Source organism: Fukomys damarensis, unplaced genomic scaffold (genome assembly GCF_012274545.1).
Source record: "Fukomys damarensis isolate Sample0158 unplaced genomic scaffold, DMR_v1.0_HiC HiC_scaffold_14, whole genome shotgun sequence".
NCBI classification, from domain to species: domain Eukaryota; kingdom Metazoa; phylum Chordata; class Mammalia; order Rodentia; family Bathyergidae; genus Fukomys; species Fukomys damarensis.
Genome location: NW_022900926.1, coordinates 49,216,786 through 49,237,332, shown reverse-complemented (window position 1 = coordinate 49,237,332; position 20,547 = coordinate 49,216,786). Strand labels below are relative to the sequence as shown.

General features: G+C 35.3%; 1 protein-coding gene across 14 annotated transcripts in view; it reads left to right on the top strand.

Annotated features, from left to right (window-relative positions):
* Positions 1-20,547, top strand: part of Snap91 (synaptosome associated protein 91) — a 120,603-nt gene that overhangs the window by 93,628 nt on the left and 6,428 nt on the right. For 8 of the 14 annotated variants that reach the window (XM_010631157.2, XM_010631156.2, XM_010631155.2 and 5 more), the window contains 6 exons: positions 4,198-4,332; positions 5,918-6,067; positions 10,225-10,255; positions 11,093-11,204; positions 19,359-19,442; positions 20,033-20,137. In XM_010631157.2, coding sequence (XP_010629459.1) covers positions 4,198-4,332; positions 5,918-6,067; positions 10,225-10,255; positions 11,093-11,204; positions 19,359-19,442; positions 20,033-20,137 — 617 coding nt within the window. The remainder of the gene's footprint in view (positions 1-4,197; positions 4,333-5,917; positions 6,068-10,224; positions 10,256-11,092; positions 11,205-19,358; positions 19,443-20,032; positions 20,138-20,547) is intronic. The other 6 variants (XM_033763368.1, XM_033763366.1, XM_033763365.1 and 3 more) reach the window with 1 other exon arrangement.

Genomic DNA, 20,547 nt, shown 5'->3' with positions numbered 1-20,547 from the left:
AGGTATATTTTGTACTTGGGGACAGGCAGTTTTTTTTTTTTTTTTTTTTTTTTTTTTTGGTACCAGGGATCAAACTCAGGACCTTGTGCTTGCGAGGGAGGTGGCAGGCAGCACCACTGAGCTAAATCCCCAGCTCACCTTATATTTTGATAAAAGAAATTATAAATTACTAAGTTCTGTTAGGGAGCTAGTTTCTCATTATTCCCTCTGCTTTGCTTATAGGAAAAATCTGTATTAAGGTGGAATATGTCCTATCCTATCTTTTGGATGGAACTCGGGACCTTGCACTTGCGAGGCAGGTGGCAGAACCACTGAGTTAATTCCCTAGCCCTGGCCTATCCTATCTTTAATCCAAAAGGCAAAGAACAATATGTACCAGCCTATGAGGTCCTTTGTAGTTTTGCATTCTTTCTCTTAACTGTATTACTCAGATAATTTTTAGCAGAACCCAAGAATTTCTTGAACCAAATTTAAAATGTAAAAAATGTTCAGAGTGAATTAAAAGAAAACCACTTCATTGAAATGGGATGTCTACAGAGTATGAATTAATTATCATTCTGTAGAGATACAGGGAACAATCTGAAAGTAGACAGTAGGCTCAGGCTAGTACTCCCAGAAATACTATTTCAGGTCCATTTTAGCAAGTAGAATGTATGAACAACCAGTTGTACCAAGAATAATTGAAACAACATTACCTTCAGCATAATGGAACAAATGTGAATATCTAGGAAATATGTATGGAAGTGTTTATCTGCAAATAGTTAACCTGGGCTACATAGTGGGTGCAAGGCCAGCCTGAACTACTTAGGGAGGCCCTGTCTCAAAAAAGAAACAAAACCCAAGGGAAAAAAGTAAGAACTGAGTATAAAAGAAAAGGCCATTCTGCCAGATCTCTATCAAGTTTATAAACCTATAGGGACAAGACACATCAGTGTTATTATTGGATGTGACGAAGAGGCTGCGTACTGTACTGCTAAGAAGCCCAGGCTCTGGAGGATTAACTGTGGAATTTTGGACCTACCATTTTTGCTTGTGACCATGAATAAATTATTTCATTATTTCTTTGACCTCAGTTTTCTGATCCATTTACCCTTATGGACTTGCTGTGAGGATTAAGTGAGCTAATGTATGTTTTAAGGTTGAACCACTTGAAATTATAGTTTTTGTAGAATCAAAATGGTCAAATATAGGCAATGCATGTGGTTCAACTTTAAAAATAATGCTTAGAACACTGTGTGGCATGTGGCAAGCTTTACATTTTACTTTCTTATAGAAGGTACAAACTTTTTCAGGGAGTATTGTTATTTCTTCACATATGGATATGTTCTTACCTTTAAGTGAAATTCATTACTACTAAAAAATTAGCACTGTATCAGTGAACACTTTTTCCTCTTTCTGCTGAATCTTGGCTAGGTATGTTTCTTCTCTTGGAGCCACTTCTTCCAGCCATGTAAAGAAATGATTAAATTAGATGGTTCTAAAACTGTTTATTATGCTTTGATTCTAAAACATATTTTTCCCTCCTTGGCCAGGTTTTAAGAAACTGTTTCAAGTGCAGTTATCTCAACATTCATCTGTAACAAAGAGAAGCACACAATATAACAATTGCCTAAATTAACCACAAGCATACCACGACTTGATGTGTGAGATGACTTTTAAAAATCTGTCTTAATGCAGCCAAATATCTCCCTAAAACCAAAACAGTCATACCTCTTCAAAAATAAGTATTTCTAGCCCATCTTCAGAATCTTACTAGTTCTTCCTAATCTTGAGAGAATCTTTCTTCAGTAAAGAAATGTACAAGTGATGCTAATGTCACTCAAATACTAATATCACTTACTGTGGTCACTGTGAATTTTAAAAGGAACATTTTCTAGTAAGTAACAATTTTTTTCAAATTGCAATTCTTTGTATATGTATACAGGGAAAGCTTAAAACCATGCCACAGTCAATTCCCTGAGACAGCATGAATTGAACATTATTGCTGCCTCCTTTAGAAAACAGAGTTTTAGTGGAAGTTATTTTCAAAATTATAAATTGGTTTTATAAGTTGGAATATAGTCTCTCTTTTTTTGAACCATTCTTTTATGTCTTTGTAAGCTGTTTTTGAAGAGATGGTGGGACTGAATTTGAAAGAAACATACACCCAAACTGGGTATAAGAAAGACTTACGGTAGTAATGAATTCTTTTATAATAGAAAATTACCTAGTGTCTTAGCTACTTTCTTATCTCTGGGACACAGTACCTGACACTCATAAATTAAAGGAGGAAAGGTTTATTTTTGACTCACAGTTTGTAGAAGTTTCAGCCCATACTCAGCTGGCTCTAGGGCAGGGCAGCATGGCAGAGGAGTTTGCTTATGGCCTGGCAGTCAGGAAGCAGAGAGAGTAAGTAGAGGGAGGAGTGAGAGAGACACCCCTCCAAGCCATGTCACCACCTCTTCTCACTAGGAGGCTTCACTTCCCAGGATCACATTTACCCACAAACTAAGTGTATCATGTCCCCATGATCCAGTCACCTCCCAAGAGCCCCCACCTAGAGCACATGAGGCTTTGTGAGGACGGTTAGATGTAAACTATAATACCTCATGTCTTACAAAGAAATTCTTTCTTTCACAGGTTGCTTCCAGCCTTCAAACAAATTTGTTTAATTTCCAGTTACCTTTAATATCCTCTTACTTTCTCAGAAGTGTCCTTCACTCAGTAAACATTAACTCAGTATTTTAGGTGCTATGCTGAATTGAATGTGTGTGGAAAAGACAAAGCTTTTGGCCCCAGAAAGCCATCCCTGTGGTTTGGATTTGGGGGTCCTGGGAATAAAGCCATATGATAGGAATAGGATTGGGCTGTGTGCCACATGTTGAAGACAACAGTGTTGTGCATGTTGGACTGTGGGTGGGGTGCATCTGGAATCAGTGAGTAGCTGCATCAGGGCAAAGAGGTCCTCCCAAAGCCAATATGTGGCACTGGAATTGGATTGTTGCTGCAGCCTAGTTTGGAGGGATGGGAGGAGATAGTGAGTAGACAGAAAAAAGGGTGATTTCTGTATGAAGAGATTTGCATTAGAGGAATCTGAAAGTCATGGGGAGCCAATAAAATATTTTAGAGAAGCAGCTTTGTTAGCATTTTCTACTCAGAAAGATTACTCTGGCAGCACAGCAAAGATTAGACTGGACTACAGACATCCCCTGGGTAGTGGTTAGGAATTCTGAGAACAGTGATAAGAGGGACCTAGACTTAGTGGTAAAAACTGGCAGTAAAACATATAAACAAGATATTAAGGGAGATTTGATGCATATTTTTCTAATTTGTATTTTATTGTACTGTCAATGTGCAACTAAATATTTTATAGCTTTCTGGCATTGTGATCTGAAGAAATGTAAAATTTCAATGTAATAAAAATTAGCTGAAGGGGGTGAAGGGAGGGCAGAGGTAAGGGGAAAAAGTGAGAATCAAGACTTGTCATGTTGAGGTACAAGATCCCAACAATGAATGTAACTGTACTGTATCCCTAAAATGTACCAATAAACTATTAAAGCTGTAACAGTGATAAGAGGGACCTAGACTTAGTGGTAAAAACTGGCAGTAAAACATATAAACAAGATATTAAGGGAGATTTGATGCATATTTTTCTAATTTGTATTTTATTGTACTGTCAATGTGCAACTAAATATTTTATAGCTTTCTGGCATTGTGATCTGAAGAAATGTAAAATTTCAATGTAATAAAAATTAGCTGAAGGGGGTGAAGGGAGGGCAGAGGTAAGGGGAAAAAGTGAGAATCAAGACTTGTCATGTTGAGGTACAAGATCCCAACAATGAATGTAACTGTACTGTATCCCTAAAATGTACCAATAAACTCAATTAAAGCTGAAAAAAAATTAGCTGAATTTTAGGACTACCATTACCTTCTTTACCTAATGTACTCCATTATAACAGATTTGGATGCCATGGGTTCTCTTAATAAGGGTATAAATTCTTGTACGTTATTTTATATCTATATTAAATCTCATAAGTACAAAGCACATGAAGATACTTGAAAAACTTTTTTTAAAAACAAACTTCCCCAGTTTCACTGACTACTAATGTACATGCACTTTTGTCTTTTTCCATTTCCTTTAACTTTTTCTGGCTGTTTTTATGGCCTTAACTCACCGTTAGTTCCTTCTGCTTATGTTTTTCTACAAATTTTCTTCAGGATTTGGGGGTTCTTTCATGGCCCCTTCTCCATCACCAGTCACTCCAGCTCAGAATAACCTGCTGCAGCCCAATTTTGAGGCAGCTTTTGGAACAACACCTTCAACTTCTAGCAGCAGCTCCTTCGATCCATCAGGTGAGGCAGTGATTTTCAAATGTTCTTGTCATTTGTACTGATGATAAAATATGGTTAGTATGTTTTCAGAAAATTTACAGCAAGCAAATATTCAGTGATAACTTTGTTTTAAGACTTCAAGAAATCTCTTACTCTATCACGTAAATAAAAATTTCCAGTACATTTTGATAACTCTAAGGATAATCTGCAACCCTTTCTGTGTTTCTGTTTTTCTATTCTTATCAGAAATTTAGCACACCATCTATATGCATGAGCTTACATGGGCATAATCTAGAGATGGTAAAAAGGAAAGCAAATACTTGTACTAAATATTTGAGTAGGATCTAAGTATGTGGACTCTCCCCTGCTATTGCTTACACACTCTGAAGCTTGCATGGCCCTCAGTTTTATGAAGTTGAGACACAAACAGTATTCTTTGCCTGCCTTTAACCTTTCATCACTGCTGTCATTTTGTTTGTATTCTCTTCCATTCTACTCTTCTCATGCTGGGTCCTTACTACAAATTTTCAATTGGTGAGTTTTTGGCAATTAAATGTGTTTCAGAAACACTTTAAATATATATCCTCTGCCTGACAATTTGGTTGCTTCTATTGCCAGTGCCTAGTTGAATGCTGTCCTTTTTTACTTTAGAATTATTTCATCGTAGTGTTTATGGTAGATATGCATAGTTTTTGATAAAAATTTTTTAAAGTTTTCAACATAGATATTAGTAATATCTTATGCAGATACTGAGTCTGAATTTTGAATAGTCAGTCTTTCTGTATTCTAGGAACTGAACAAGTGGTATTTATCATATGCTAATCAGGAACCATCAATGATGAAACTTTGTGTCTGATATTTAAAATACTGTTTAATTTCAATAAGTCCTTAAAATCAGAAGTGATTGATATGTGAGGAAAAAATAAAAATTATTTCTAAAATATGATCACCTATTTTTCAGATATTTATTACTAGACATTGAACATCAGATCAGATTTTATTTAGATAGTAATATCCTAGGAAACTAGGAAATTCAATTTTTTTATAGTAAGCATCTTCGGTTTTTGGAATAAATCATTTAAACTTTGCTATAAATCACTACTGTTTTGAATTAAAAAGTGTTTCAGTGATTGTTTTCAATAAGAATGATAATGGTTACCACTTATTGAGTGCCTATACAGAACAGGCATTATAATAAGCATATGGCATATATTGTCTAGTTTAATATTCTCAACAAAGCCATTTACAATATTTGTAGTGCTATTCCCATATACAGATAAGAAAACTAAAACATTCAGAGAATAGTTTTTTCAAAACCATACAGCTACTGAGAAGTACAGCTGAATTGCAGCCCAATTTTGTTTTCTTTCCTGTACGTTATACAGCTTTCTTCTTTTCTCATGTTCATTAATATTTCCATACTATTATTAGTAGACATATGTAGACATGTTCTGGGAGTTCTAGCCACAAAAGGTGTGAATTACATGCCTTCTATAAGAGTGCATACTCATTTGTTTCCGTAGTTTTTCAAAAGACAATGTCTCTCTTAATTTTGTATATGGTCTTTTTTTTCAGTTATTCTGAACCTGGTCTATTTGATTTCCAGTGTTTGATGGTCTAGGTGATCTTCTAATGCCAACAATGGCACCAGCTGGGCAGCCTGCACCTGTCTCAATGGTACCACCCAGTCCCGCGATGGCAGCCAGCAAAGCCCTTGGGAGTGATCTTGATTCATCTCTTGCCAGCTTAGTAGGCAGTGAGTACTCTCAATTTCTTCAACTGAAATGTGAGCTAGAGTTTTTCTATTTTTTTATTTGGGTTGTTTCTGGTTTTGCTTGGAGGTAAGTATATTGAGAAATAGATATAAATACTTGGTCTTTTACCTAACACAATTCCTTGGAAGGCAGACAATTGCTATCCCATTGTTTCATAGGAGTACCTATGCCATTTTTAATCTAAACTACCATAGAGTTCATTAAGAAGCCTATTCAGTTATGGAAGGAAGTACTTTATGTGTAGTAAGTTCTTTATTCTCCATTTTATTCGAAAACAAGAGTAGAGGGTAACTTATGTTAAATTCAGTACAAGTATCCACATTTCAATCACTCTGCACAAGGCATTCTCCCAATCTTCAGGGATAAATCAGTGAAAAAAACAAAATTTCTATCCTTATGATAGAAAAGGGCAGAGAAACAATAAATTTTATAGTATGTTTAGTCATGTTGCCATGAAGAAAGGTCAGAAGGGCCAAAGGGTTGCTGAGAAGCTTGCAGGTAGAAGTTAGAGTAAGCCTTATTCTACAGGTAAGATTTGAACAAAGATTGGAAGGTAAGGGAGTGAATTGTGCGGTTACCTGCAGAACATTTGCAGGCAAAGGAATTAGTCAGTGCAAAGACACTAGGGCAGAAGATTGCCTAGCAAATTCAGATAACATAAAGGAATCAGAAAACCATAAATTCATGAAAAGAAAGAGCCCTAGCACACAGTTATAAAAATTGGTTTTGTATCTCTGGATGTTTAAGATGAATGGGCTTAATAATACAGATAATTTTAATGACTCAAAACAGTATCAGAAGTTTAGGAGATCAGACACAGATATATTTACGTATATATTTTCTTGTGTATGCACTTTTTGTTTTTTATTCATTACCTTTGTTCTGGAATCCATGAAAATGTTTTTATTATACCCATGGAGAAATTAATTGAATATTTCCTCCCACTCTAAAATTTAATCTGAGAGATTGCTTTTGCTGAATACTGTAATATGCCACCAAATCCCCCTTCAGAAATAACTTATCCTCCTGCTACTAAGTTATCAGCATATAGCCCTCAGCTGTTAACCATCTTTGAGAACTATCTCAGCTAAAAAAAAAAAAAAAAAAAAAAAAAAAATAAAAAAAAAAAAAAAAAAAAAAAAAAAGTAAGCCCACTAGAGGAATAACCAATAAGAACATATTTGGAGGACTCATGTTTCCCAGTTTCAAAATTTCTACAAAACTGCATTAATCAAGACAAATTGTACTACCATAACAGAAGACATAGTGATCAACAGAATAGAAGAAAAATCTCAGAAACAGACCCTCATATATGTTGTCAAATCAGTTTTGACAAGGATGCCAAGACCATTCAATGAGGGAAAAGACAGCCTTTTCAGAAACTGCAAAGGACAACTGATTAGCTTCATGCAGAAGAATAATGTTAAACTCTCCACAAAATCAATTTAAGATGAATCAAAAATATAAATGTAAAAGACAAAACTATGAAATCCTAAGAAGACAACTTAGATATAATTCCCTGTATCCTTGAATTAGGCAGTGACTTCTTAGATACAATACCTAAACACAAGCAGTCAAAGGAAAAAAATAAGAATTCATCAAAATTTAAAACTTTTATGCACAAGTGATATAAAAAAATTGAAAAGAGTACATACCTCTAATCTCAGCTATTCAGGAGGCTACAGCAGGGGTACCACAAGTTTGAGGCTAATCTAGACAATTTAGCAAGGCCCTATCTCAAAGTAAAAAAGAGCTGGGAATGTAGTTTGGTGGTAAAGCACATGTGAATTCAATTCCCAGTCCCACAAAAAAGAAATAAAGTGAAAAGAAAACCCTAGGATGGGAGAAAGTATTCCCAAAGCACATATCCTATAAAGGGCTTGTGTCTTGAATATAGATCTCTTACAATTCAATAATAAGAATATAAATGATATAATTTAAAAATTGAAAAAACTCAAATCGATATTTTCCCCCCAAAAAAGATATATAAATTGCAAAGAATTATGTGGAGTGATGGTGAACATCATTAGCCACCAGAGTAGTACAAATGAAAACCACAGTGGCATCCAAGATACATCATGTAAAGGTACAAGATCCCAATGATACATGTAACTGTATTGTTTGCTTTAAATGTACCAATAAACTTAATGGAAAAAAGTCACAGTGGCAAATGTAATATTATTCAGCCATAAAGAAAAATAAAATCATGTCATTTGTAAGACAATAAAGAGAACTGAAGGTAATCATGTTTAGTGAAACAAGCCAGACTCAGAAAGACAAGGATACCACGTTTTCCCTAGTATGTGTAATCTAAAAAAGATGACATGAAAGTCGAAGAGAGATTATTAGGAGGAAAAGATTATAGGAGAATGATGATGGATGTGCAAGAGAGTGTAATAATAGGCGGATAGAAATTATCAAAATACATGCATATATGAAAATACCATATTAAAACCCAACACTTTATAAAGTTAGAGTTTCTCATAAGATGTATGTAAAATGTTCTCTTCTCTGCACGCTAATCACTCAGAGCCTTCTTCCCAGGCATCCGTCCTGCAACAAAGACCTAGGACTAGACTTAGCATTCCATCTGCCACAGAAAATGGAGAAGGGGTTTATGTATCTGTGATTATGATACATTTATGCTTGTTTTTGACTTTTCACATTAATATAGGCATATTTGGTTTTTATTTTTAATGCATATAGATTGTTTTTTAGTCTATTTGAAAATGTTTTAAATGAAGTTTATCTTTTACAAACAAAAATAACTAGTGAAGCATGATGGCGTGAATCTAAAGTTCTAGCTACTTGGGAGGATGGTGCAAGATCACTTGATCCCAGAAGTTCAAGGCCAGCCTGGCAACAAACTAAGTCACTGGCTCCAAAATCATGGCTAAAATTATGTGCAATAATTTCTATGTGTGATTTTCAGTTAAGATATACCTTATTCTATTTAGTCATACCAAGATTTGGCAAGAAATAAACATTAACATCATCCTCCAGCAACTCAGTTCTGTGCTTGACTGGGGCCTTTGTGCTGACTGCTGCCTCAGCCTAGAGAACTTTTTCCCTCAGCTTTGCACAAGTCTCACTTTCTCCTTGGGGCCTTCCACAGACACCCTCTTCAATATCGTCTGACCCCTCCATCCCACCTTAATCTGCTCTTTCTTTTCAGTTTTCCTTATGCCTTACATATCACCCTCTAGCAGCCTATGTAATTTACTTTTTGTTATTTCATTGCTTCTCAATGCAGCAAGCTCCTACTGGGTAGAGATCTTTGTCTGTTTTCTTCCCTGATATGTTCCAAATGCTTAGAGCAATATCTGCCATAAGGCTCATTAAATCTTTGCCAGAGTAATCAATGAATTGAGATTAGAGCAGACATTAAGCCATCTATGTGGGGATTCCCAGGATCACCCTCACATTCATACACTCTCTAGAAAGCCTCATGATTCTCCACTGATAATTATTACAATAGCACAGGCAGGATGCACAGCTAGATCATAAAGAGGAAAGACACAGGCTTAAGTCTGTAAGAATCCACATGCCAACTCTGTGTGTTCTCTCTTTTCCATGAAGAGACAGGCATACTCTGCCCCAGCAGCAAGAGTCTGGTAGCATGGGTGAGATGTTTCTGCCCAAGGAACCCTTGAGAATTTTTGCACCTGGCAGTTTTATTGACTGCTGATTTCATAGGCACACTCTGCCTAGCATGAATCAAAATTCCATAATTGTGGAAGGAAGGCAGGTGTTCAGCATAACTCACATTGTTAGTATAAACAGTACAATCATCATTAGTTATCATGTAAAGAAAGTTTTATGTCAATTTAGAGGACTTTCTGCTAGCCAAGTTCCTAGACACCAGCCTGAAAAGCCCTTCTAAGATAGCAGTCTCAAGGTCTATTCTTTCCTGTATGCCAATTCACATCAAAATGTGATCCTTAAGTCTAATGTGAAGGAAGAGAAAATTTCAAATTAATAGATATGTTTCTTAACATAGTTTCTCTTTTGTGTAACTGAATTTAGTCATTCATAAACAAAATATGGAAGTTTTCTAAATCTGTAATTCTCTGATTTCTTGAATGTTACATAAGGTGAATATAAAAGTTTACGTTCTTTTTATTTTATACATGTATAGATCTTGGAATTTCTGGCACCACATCAAAAAAGTAAGTGTTTTAAATTATCTATTTTCCTTCTGACAGTATTTTTATTGGAGACTACCAAACATTGCACTTATTGGAGGATATTATTATTCATTCTCAGGCTAGATAATTTCAAAGTTGGTTTATATTTTATTTTTATTTTTACTGTTATTCTACTGAAACCTCGAAACTGTTGTTTTACAATGAAAAGGAATAATCTGCTTCAGTTTCTGAGTGTCAGTGATGTATATAGAAATATTCGGGGATTGTCATCTGAGTATCTCAGATTTAAATTCTAGGTTCATTATATTTCTAGCTAACATTGATTTTAAAAATTATTTGCTGGAGTATCAGTTTTAAAGAAGGATGATGAGAATAATAATGTATGTTGTTAAGTGTATGGTATTAGGTATTGTCTTACAGTCATAGGAAGTTGGTTGTAGGCATGATACAATCATGTAAAACATTTGTTAAACACTCTAAGACCCAGACCACACCATCACCATTGCATCTTAAATTCATCAGAATATAAATTTATGGTACTTACGATATACCATTTGGAACTTTCTGTGATGAGTAAAGAATTTAGTTGAATCTTCTGTCATGTTTTCCTATTATAGCTGATAAGAAATCTCTATTATTGTTGAAATCCAAACTCTTGCCTTTTTTTCAAATGAGTTTAAGATCTCTTACATACAATATAGTGATACTCCCTGTAAATTTTAGCCTACTCTCTTAACTGCTAATTGACTCAATAGTTTACTTCTAATCCCAAATAAATTAATCCAAAGAGCCACAAACCACAATTTTTTTCTAATTCTTAGTTTGTTGCTATTGTCTGTCTGTTTTATGTTCTTTTAGGGGAGATCTTCAATGGAATGCTGGAGAGAAAAAGTTAACTGGTGGAGCCAACTGGCAGCCAAAAGTAACACCTGCCACATGGTCAGCAGGTGTCCCACCAAGTGCACCTTTGGTACGTAGCCATCAGAGGCCAGGGCAGTGTGGGTAGTTTGCCAGTTTCCAAGGGTACAGGGCAGAGTGCATTTTGCTTAACTTGTCTACTGACACTGTACTTACTTATCCACATTGAAGAAATATAAGCAAGATGCAAATTTTACTGAAATACAAATTCCCATGGTGTTACATTTAATAAAAATTATGATCTATTTTATTATTTCGATATTCTGAAATAGTATTTTGCCTCTTTTAATTTGTAAAATTATGGAAATCCTTTTTCCAAAGCATTTACTATCATTGATCAATATATATTTTATCATATTTCTTACCCAAATTTCCTGATTGTCTTAATAAGTAATGAAAACTTTTTTGTTTGCCAGACAGATTGGGCAGTTTTCTGCCAGTTGCCTAAGTGAAATCTTGATTTAAAACACTATTACCTCTGCTCACTGTTTAAAAATTTAAAGCACTAACATCATTTTTTCTATTACATTTATACAGGTTTCCTTTCTACATTTTAAATTTCCCTAAATTCCTATATTTAGTAAAAGTAGGCAAGTCTGTTTCCCAGGCCCACTTGTAATTTTCCGCCTTTGCTTACCACCTCCACCCGTCTAAATCATACCCATCTCTGAAGCTCACTTGGTACCATCCTTTCCTTGTTTCCTTAATTAGTTCTTAACCATCACTCACTACCGCAGCAGCTCATGCATTAAAGTAAATTAATATAAATTAGAATGTAGATGTTATGCTAAATGAAAGATGCCAGATACAACATAGTATAGGATTCTGTTTAGATGCAGTATCCAGAATAGGCAGGACCACAAGCAGGGAGTAAATTATTGGTTGCTAGGGAATTGAGCAGTAGGAAATTGGAAAGGCCAACGTTGTTTTAGGGAAGGTTGATTGAAATGCTCTGGGATTAGATAATGGTTATGATTTCACAACATTCTAAATGTACTAAAGATTACTGACTTGTACATTTTAAAACTATTAAAATGGTGAATTGAAATGTAAAGAATTTTATCTCAGTAAAACATTTGGGAAAAAAAATAACAACAAAGATTATATTTTTGATTCACTCTTTACCTACCATATCAAGGTGGTGGACTATTCACAGTATCAACCCTGAATTGTACCACTAGGATTTAAGGCTGTTAAAGAGAAAGGGTGTTATTAGTTATCAAAACAAAATGAACTTCCAGAAATTCTTAATTAATATGTTTTTTAATTTCCTTCAACTTGAAATCTTAATGCTAGATGACATTTGGGAGTATCACATTTTGCTACCTATTGCCCATTTTGCAATTCTTTTGTTTATGGCATTTTAAGAGATCTTTATACATTCTGAATAGTATGTATAGATACTTAGCAGATACATGATTTGCAAGTATTTTCACTCATTCTGTGAGCTGTCTTCATTTTCTTTATGCTTTCCTTTGATGCACAAAATTTTTCATTTTGACAAATTCCTATTTACCTGATTTTTTTGCTTATGCTTTTGGTGTTATATTTAAGAAACCTTTGCCCAATTAAGGTCCTAAAGTTTTTCACATGTGTTTCTTTCTAAGTGTTTTATCTCTTACATTATGTCTATGACCTGAGTTCCCTTTGTATATGGTGGGAGATGAGGGTCAAAATTATTTTCCATGTGGAAATCCTGTTGTCTTAGCATCATTTGTTTAAAAGACTATTCTTTCTTACATAATTGCTCTTAATACCTATATAAAAAGCAACTGGCGTTAGTTGTATGGGTTTATTTCCATACTGTTTACTTTGTTTTGTTAATCTGTTTTTTTCTTATGTCAGGCCCAAAATGTTTTGATTGATGTAACTTAAGTTTTGAAACTAGGAAATATGAATTCTCCAAATTTGTTCTTTTTCAAGACTGTTTTGGATATTCTGATATGATAACCGTTGCATCTCTACATAAATTTTAGTTTCATATTGTCTACTTTTCCAAAAACAAGCAGTTGAAATTTTGATAAGGTTTACCTATTGCTATCTTAACAATCTTGTGTCTTCCTGTCTGTGAACACAAGATTGTCTTAACATTTATTAGTTCTTTAATCTCTTTCAACAGTGTTTTATAGTTGTCAATGTAGAAGTTTATATTCCATTTGTTAAGTTTATTCATAAAAATTTTATTCTGGATATTATAAATGGAATGATTTTCATGATTACATTTTTTAAATGTTTGTTGCTAACTTATACACTGAACACTGCACTTATTTTTGTATAATGATCTTTTATTCTGCAACTTTGGGAAGTTGTTTATTACCTTGGCAGTTTTTGCATTTAAATTCTCTAGAGTTTTCTATTCATCTGTGAATAGAGAGAGTCTTATTCTTCCCTTTCAAGTTTGGGTGCTATTTTTCTCTTTTTCCTGCTGTTTGCCCTGACTAGAATCTCCAATACATCCTTGTCTTTTTCATATGGAGAAAACTTTCCATAATTCATAATTTCCATAATTCCATAATCAGACCACTAAGTGTTATATTTTTTGGAGAAATTTCCCCTCTTTTTTTGCTTACTTGAGTACTTTTTTGTCATTTAAGGATGTTGGATGTTATCAGTGCTATCAAAGTGGCCATTGTGATTTTTTTATAATTTGACTTTGAGGTTTGTTTTAGGAAACATGGCCATAAGCTTCAGTTCTACCTTTTTTTTTTGGAACTGGGGATTGAACTCGGGTCTTTGCGCTTGCAAGGCAGGCCACCAAACTGCTGAGCTAAATCCGGCCCTAGTTTCAGACCACTAAGTGTTATATTTTTTGGAGAAATTTCCCCTCTTTTTTTGCTTACTTGAGTACTTTTTTGTCATTTAAGGATGTTGGATGTTATCAGTGCTATCAAAGTGGCCATTGTGATTTTTTTATAATTTGACTTTGAGGTTTGTTTTAGGAAACATGGCCATAAGCTTCAGTTCTACCTTTTTTTTTTGGAACTGGGGATTGAACTCGGGTCTTTGCGCTTGCAAGGCAGGCCACCAAACTGCTGAGCTAAATCCCCGGCCCTAGTTCTACCTTGATGAGGCTCAGGGATGGTAGCTGTGGATATTACAGTGTGCCTTTCATGGGATTACTTATTCGCCCTTGAGACAACCTAGTACCTAAATGTCTGACCCACAAACAGATGTCCTTCTCACAGAAAATTTGTCTATACTGTCAGATATCCCTATGGATCTTTTTTGACCTGTGCATAGTTTATTCTAACCAAGGTAGCTACTCTCTAGGAGAGCATTGATCTGACAAGAAGTTAGGTTCCAGTATGTCGAGTCAGGTGAGACGTGGAAAAGACAGCACTTGCATGAAATAGCAGGCGCAATTTTATTACCGCTCCAAGAAATGAAGGGCAGTGTACTTTTCAAGGTTAATGAGAAGAGAGGAGCTGTCCAGGATGCATATGTTCAACCAGTAGGTGGGAAGCAAGAGAGAAAAATTGAAACCTGTGGGCCTTTGTTAGGGTCTAGGATGTTACTCAAGTAGGTCTCCCAAGGGAAGTCCTAATTGGTGGGTTTATAGGAAAGAGGCATGAGTTCCATGGAGCCACAGTGTGATTGAGAGCATCATTGCAGCATGCCTGTACAGTTCGTATGTGATGTGAAGGTCAATGAGGTAAATCAAGTAGGTTCTATCTAGCTGTCCCGTAGAGAGGTAGTCACCAGAAGGTGATAGTGATATATGGGGAACAGATGTAACTCTCAAACCTTCTAGGTACCCAAAACATGAGTTTGTGTCTAATATCAAAGAATTCTATGGGCCAGGCATTTAGCTTAGTGGTGCCATCACCTGTCTTGCAAGTATAAAGACCTGAGTTCTATCCCTGGTACCATCATCATCATCATCATCATCATCATCATCATCATCATCATCATCATCATCATCATCATCATCATCATCATCATCATCATCATCATCATAGAATTCTAGAAACAATGCAAGTTAAAATTTATTAAGAGAAGGAAAGTGTCTATCTAAGTAAGACAAAAGGGGAACCAGAAAGTGGGTTACCCATCCACCCCACTTTTCAAAGGTGCTTTATACAGCAAAGCCAAGTGGTGAGGAGGATACAAAGTGGAACAAAACTATAACACCCAGTGGAAATTTACAAGGGGGACATGAGGTGGGACAAAACCATGACCAACCAATAAGATTGCAAGTGTAGTCACCCAGGCAATATTGATTAAGTGGCAGTCAAATAGGGGAGCAAGTCACGTAGCAAGCATACAAGGATTTTCAGTAAGGGTTGGGGGTTGGATATTTCCTGAAAAGGCTGGGTTAAGACCTTGGTTCCCCCCAACTCAGGTGAATGATTCCAATTTAGAATATTAGCTACTGCTATTTAGAAAATCAGTCACTGTTATCTTTAGGGGAAGTAATGCCTCTTCTTTTTATGATGCTAACCAGTGAATTTGCCTCAGGTGTTTTCTATGTTGGCTCCTCTCCATGTCAGCTACTGCAGGTCTGGCACCTTGAGGAATGGTGCCTTCAGGGAGGCCCTGTCTCACTTAACTGCCTACAGGATATCTAATTAATTTATCTATGATAATAGTATAAGGTAGATATCTGAATTGATCACATGGAGATGTGGGGAGGAGGGAGAAAACTGGAAACCGTGTCAAGCGTGACTAAGTTCTGCCTCTGGAATGAAAAAGTTAAACATATTTAAAATGAGTGTTGCAGCAACGTAAAATTATAAGAAATCACTACAGCTGTGTATTTTTTATTCTACTAATACAGTATATTGCATAGATTAATTTTCATGTATTAAGCCAACTTTGCACTCCTGGGATAAATCCCATGTGGTCATGATGTACAATTCTAATATGCTGCTGGATTCAGTGTACTCAATGAGGCTTTTGCAACAATTTTCATAAAGCAGTTTTCTTTTCCTTGTGATAACCTTGTCTGGCTTTGGTATCAGGGCAATACTGGCAGCAAAAAATGATTAGGAAGTGTTCCCCTTTCTTTTTTTAAACCTTGAGAAAAATTGAAACTACTTCTCTTTTATATATACTTGGTAGAATTTGTCAGGGAAGCACTCTAGTTCTGGGCTTTTGTTTTATGGATAGTTTTTGATTATGGTTAATTTGCTATATATTTATTCCAACCTTTCTATTTCTTGTTAAGTCAGTTTTGTGGTTAGTACTTTCTAGGGTTTTGACCATTTCATCTAGGTTACATAATATTTTGGCATTTAATTACGCATAATATTTTATAATCCTTTTTGCTGTAAGATTAGTAGTCATGTCCCCACTTTTCCTGATTTTGAATTTCTCTTTTTTCTTAATATAATAAGCTAAAAGTTTTTCAGTTTATTAAAGAGCCAACTTTTTATTTGATCTCTTCTGTCTTTCTATTCTTCATTATTCTTCTTCTGCTTACTTTAGACTTTTTTTTTTTCTTTTTCTCAAGTTTCTTAAAGTGGGATTTTGACATTTTTCTCCTGGGTATGGGTCCTACATACTTGTATCTTTGTATGTCTCATAATGTCTTGGTAAACTTGGACATTTTTAATTGTAAAATGTGTCAAATTTGAAACTCAAATTTTACTTTTTTCACAGAGTTTATCATTGACACCTTGTGTAGTATAGATTGATCATCCCTAATCTGAAAATATGAAATCCAAAATGCTTCAAAACTTGAAAGTTTTGAGGCCCAGTGTGATACCACAAGTAGAAAATTACACTGCTCATTCCATATGATGAGATGTAGTCAAAATGCAGGCATATGAGAAACCTAAAATATAATTAAAGAGCAAAATAAAAAACCAATTATAGGAAGTAAGGAGATCCTTTTCAAATGGAAAGGGAATCAAGAATATGAAGAGAGGGGAGGAAAAGGAAATGAAAAAAGAACTGTGATCTGTTATGTATTTGTATCAACTCCTCACAATGAATGTAATTATGAATGTAAACATACTAATAAAAAATAAAAACTGAAAAAACACAAGCATACTAAAAATATTGCAAAAAATTACCTTCAAGTTAGGTGTATAAGATGCATATGAAACATAAATGAATTTTGTATTCATACTTGGATCCTATCCCCGAGATATTTCACCGTGTATGTTAATATTCCAAAATGTGAAAAAAATCTAAAATCTGAAAAATGTCTAGTCTTAAACATCTTGGATAAGGGATACTCAAATTGTAGTTGTTTATTTAGTGACCATTCTGAAGTTATTCTGTAAAATCTGTATTTCCTTTGTCATGTGTGATCATTGAAGTCTCTGTGCCTTTAGTTAAGTGGTCCATTAATGATTGAACAGTGGTCTGTATGTATTTTTGGGAATCCTTAAACTCATCCAAGTTTGACTTGCCTTAGCCTTTGAGGCTAAAAGTTAGCCAGAGGTGAGCACTTGAAACTTTAAATCTTTGCTGGGCATATACACCCATAGGCATGTACATGATCTTTTAAATACCCAGGGATCTGTTTGAGCTTTTCAAACTGTAATACACAAATCACCTCATTCTCCAGCTTTTCTTCTCAAGTTTTTTGTTTAGCTGTTTGTCCTGAATGTTATGCACTGTCTTAAACAGCAGCAACTAAAACATTTGCCTGTACATATTTTCCTTAAGTACCTTCAGGTAATGACTTCAGTCCTAAGTGCAGTTCTACTTAAAAGACACAAAGATAAAACTTTTGAGTCAATCTTTCCAGAGAACAAATAAATAGTCATGATAACTACACTGGTACCTCAGATCAGGAATGCTTTTGCTTTTGAACATTTTGGGTCACAAACAGAAGCATTTGGCAAAATTTTGTTTTTGTTTGCAAGCTCTGCTTCAAGTGACACAACTGCAACTACCTTTCCCATATAAACACAAACGTGGACATCTTTTCCAAAATCATAGGACAAACTAAGTTCATAAGCCGAGGTACCACTATATAATTATTTTAATAATTCTAACAGCCAGCCATGGTGGCACATGCCTATAATCCTGTCACTTGGGAAGCCTAGGAGGATCAAGATGAATTTGAAGCCAGCCTGGACTACATAGTCCAAGGCCAACCTGAGCTACACAGCAAGACCCAGTCTTAAAAAACAAAAAAAATAATTCTAACAAAGACAAATATATTCTGTGCCTTTTGGTGCTCTTACTGGGAATGTGGTGTTATTTTCAAGAGTACATCTAAGCTACAGAGCAGAAGATGAAATTAAGGTACATTTAAATACCACAAAGCTCATTGCTCTTACCAAGATTCAGCTGATTTTCTTCAATAAATGTTTGCTTCAAGATTGTAGTTTTCAGAGTCCATAAGAGTTGACTCTGAAAGTTATTCCCTATTTTTAATTATTTTTCTGAATGATACTTTTGGAGTTCCTTGGTCCTCTGTTTGTGCTGACATCACTACAGTGTTTTCCTTCTTAGGGTTCGCTCTAATGGTTAATTTAAATTTAAGAGATTATAGTAGGGTTAAGTCTTTAAACAAGAAGGAACTATTAGGGGGTTTTTATGTGTGACTGAAACTATTAAACCTAACCTAAAATGGCATGTGCATGTTATGTTAAGTGCAGACTATTGAATGTTTTCTGTATGGTGAATTAATTTTCATCCTTGTGCATATGTACAATAATCAAAAATTAGAAAGAAGCAAGTACAACACAGAAAAATAACAGTATAAAAATAGAAGGCAGGGGTGGCTGGAGATGTAGCTCAGTGGTACCCACCAGCCTCTCAAGCGCAAGGTCCTGAGTTCAGTTCCTGGTACAAAAAAAAAAAAAAATAGAAGGAAGGGATGGAAACCAATACTGAAATGTAAATGAAAGCAGGATCCTCCAGTGTCTAATCTGATAGCTGTCAGAGAATAAAATGTTAGAAAAAGATGAGTTTAGAGAAGTTTGATTCATTTACAATGAGAGTGAGTGTAAGGAGACTGAGGAAAGAAGCCCAATGTTGTAAATAAGTACTCCAGCAAGTACATTCAAATAGCACTACCAAGAGTAAACATCAAATTGGTAACCTTGTTTATATCATTGGCGTGGAATTAGAACTATTTATTTTTTAATTTATAACTAAAATTTGAGATTTCTTTATTCATATACACAAACTTGATATACACACAAAATTATATCCTTTCATTTTAAAACTAATTATGTTGGTTCTTTTTGTTTATTTTGTGGGCGTGTTTATTTTGTGTCATTTTGTGGGTGTGGGTATGTAGCAAGGAGCTGTACCTCCAACCAGTTCAGTTCCTCCGGTGGCCGGGGCCGCATCTGTTGGACAGCCTGGAACTGGATTTGGAATGGTGAGTGATAACTTGTCCTGTGTTCTTTGCCAAATCCCAAAATAACACATACTCCAGAGTTATTTTTAAAATGCAGTGCACTTGAAAAATTAAGTCATTTGCTTTAGACTTTAATTAGCCTAACAAGAAGTGATAAAAATCAGTTATAAATACTTAAATTCTACCATCAAATTATAATACATTGTTATCTTATTTTTGGAATAATATTTATTAAACACAGTCTTTGCTCAGTCATAAAATTAGGCCTTAATCATTAGGCCAAGTCTTTTCACTTTCACTTTAAGGCCATCTTCCATAAGAAAACAAGTTTTTATCTCTTCAACAGTTATGCTAACACAAAATAAATAAGCAACAATGCCTGTTGGGATGAGGAACTTATATGGCCAGCCAGGCTTGTAATTCATATCAAGCTGTCCCTCAGTGCCTCTCCCCCATCTGACAGCCTCAGGATCCAGAGTTCGAAATTACTAATTACAGTTTCTCACCAATCTGGATTTCTCAAAAATTGTCAGAAGCATGTAAATGCCATACGTGTCAGGGTCTTAGCCTAGTGTCTTCCATTCCTGCTCTGAGCCACTTTTGCTTTTCAGCCTCCTGCTGGGACAGGTATGCCCATGATGCCTCAGCAGCCAGTCATGTTTGCCCAGCCCATGATGAGGCCACCCTTTGGAGCTGCAGCTGTACCTGGCACACAGGTCAGTTTCTTGATGTCCACAAAAAAGTGACATTAACTCTAAAGTATAAAACTTTCTTGTGGCTAGCTGTTTAAAGGTGTTTTTGTCTCCTGTACTCTGTTACTTCAAAAATGAAGGGAGCCTAGGAGACAGATTGGCAGAAATATGAAGCTTAGAGAAAAACGATAGAACTAATTTTTCTAAGATCTCTTTATTCTCCTTTTTCTTAATTCAGAATGGTTTAGAACATTCAAGCATTGAGGGCATCCAAGGCGTGTGTTCCCCCAAAATAGGGGCTTCTGATGCATGGTTTTATTATATGTTCCCAGAGTTAGCCCAAAAGGTTCAAGGCACAGTCCTCCAGGCTCTCAAGTGTTTCCCGGGCTTGTTAACACCAATAATAGTGAATTTACCAAAGGGAATGGTCACCA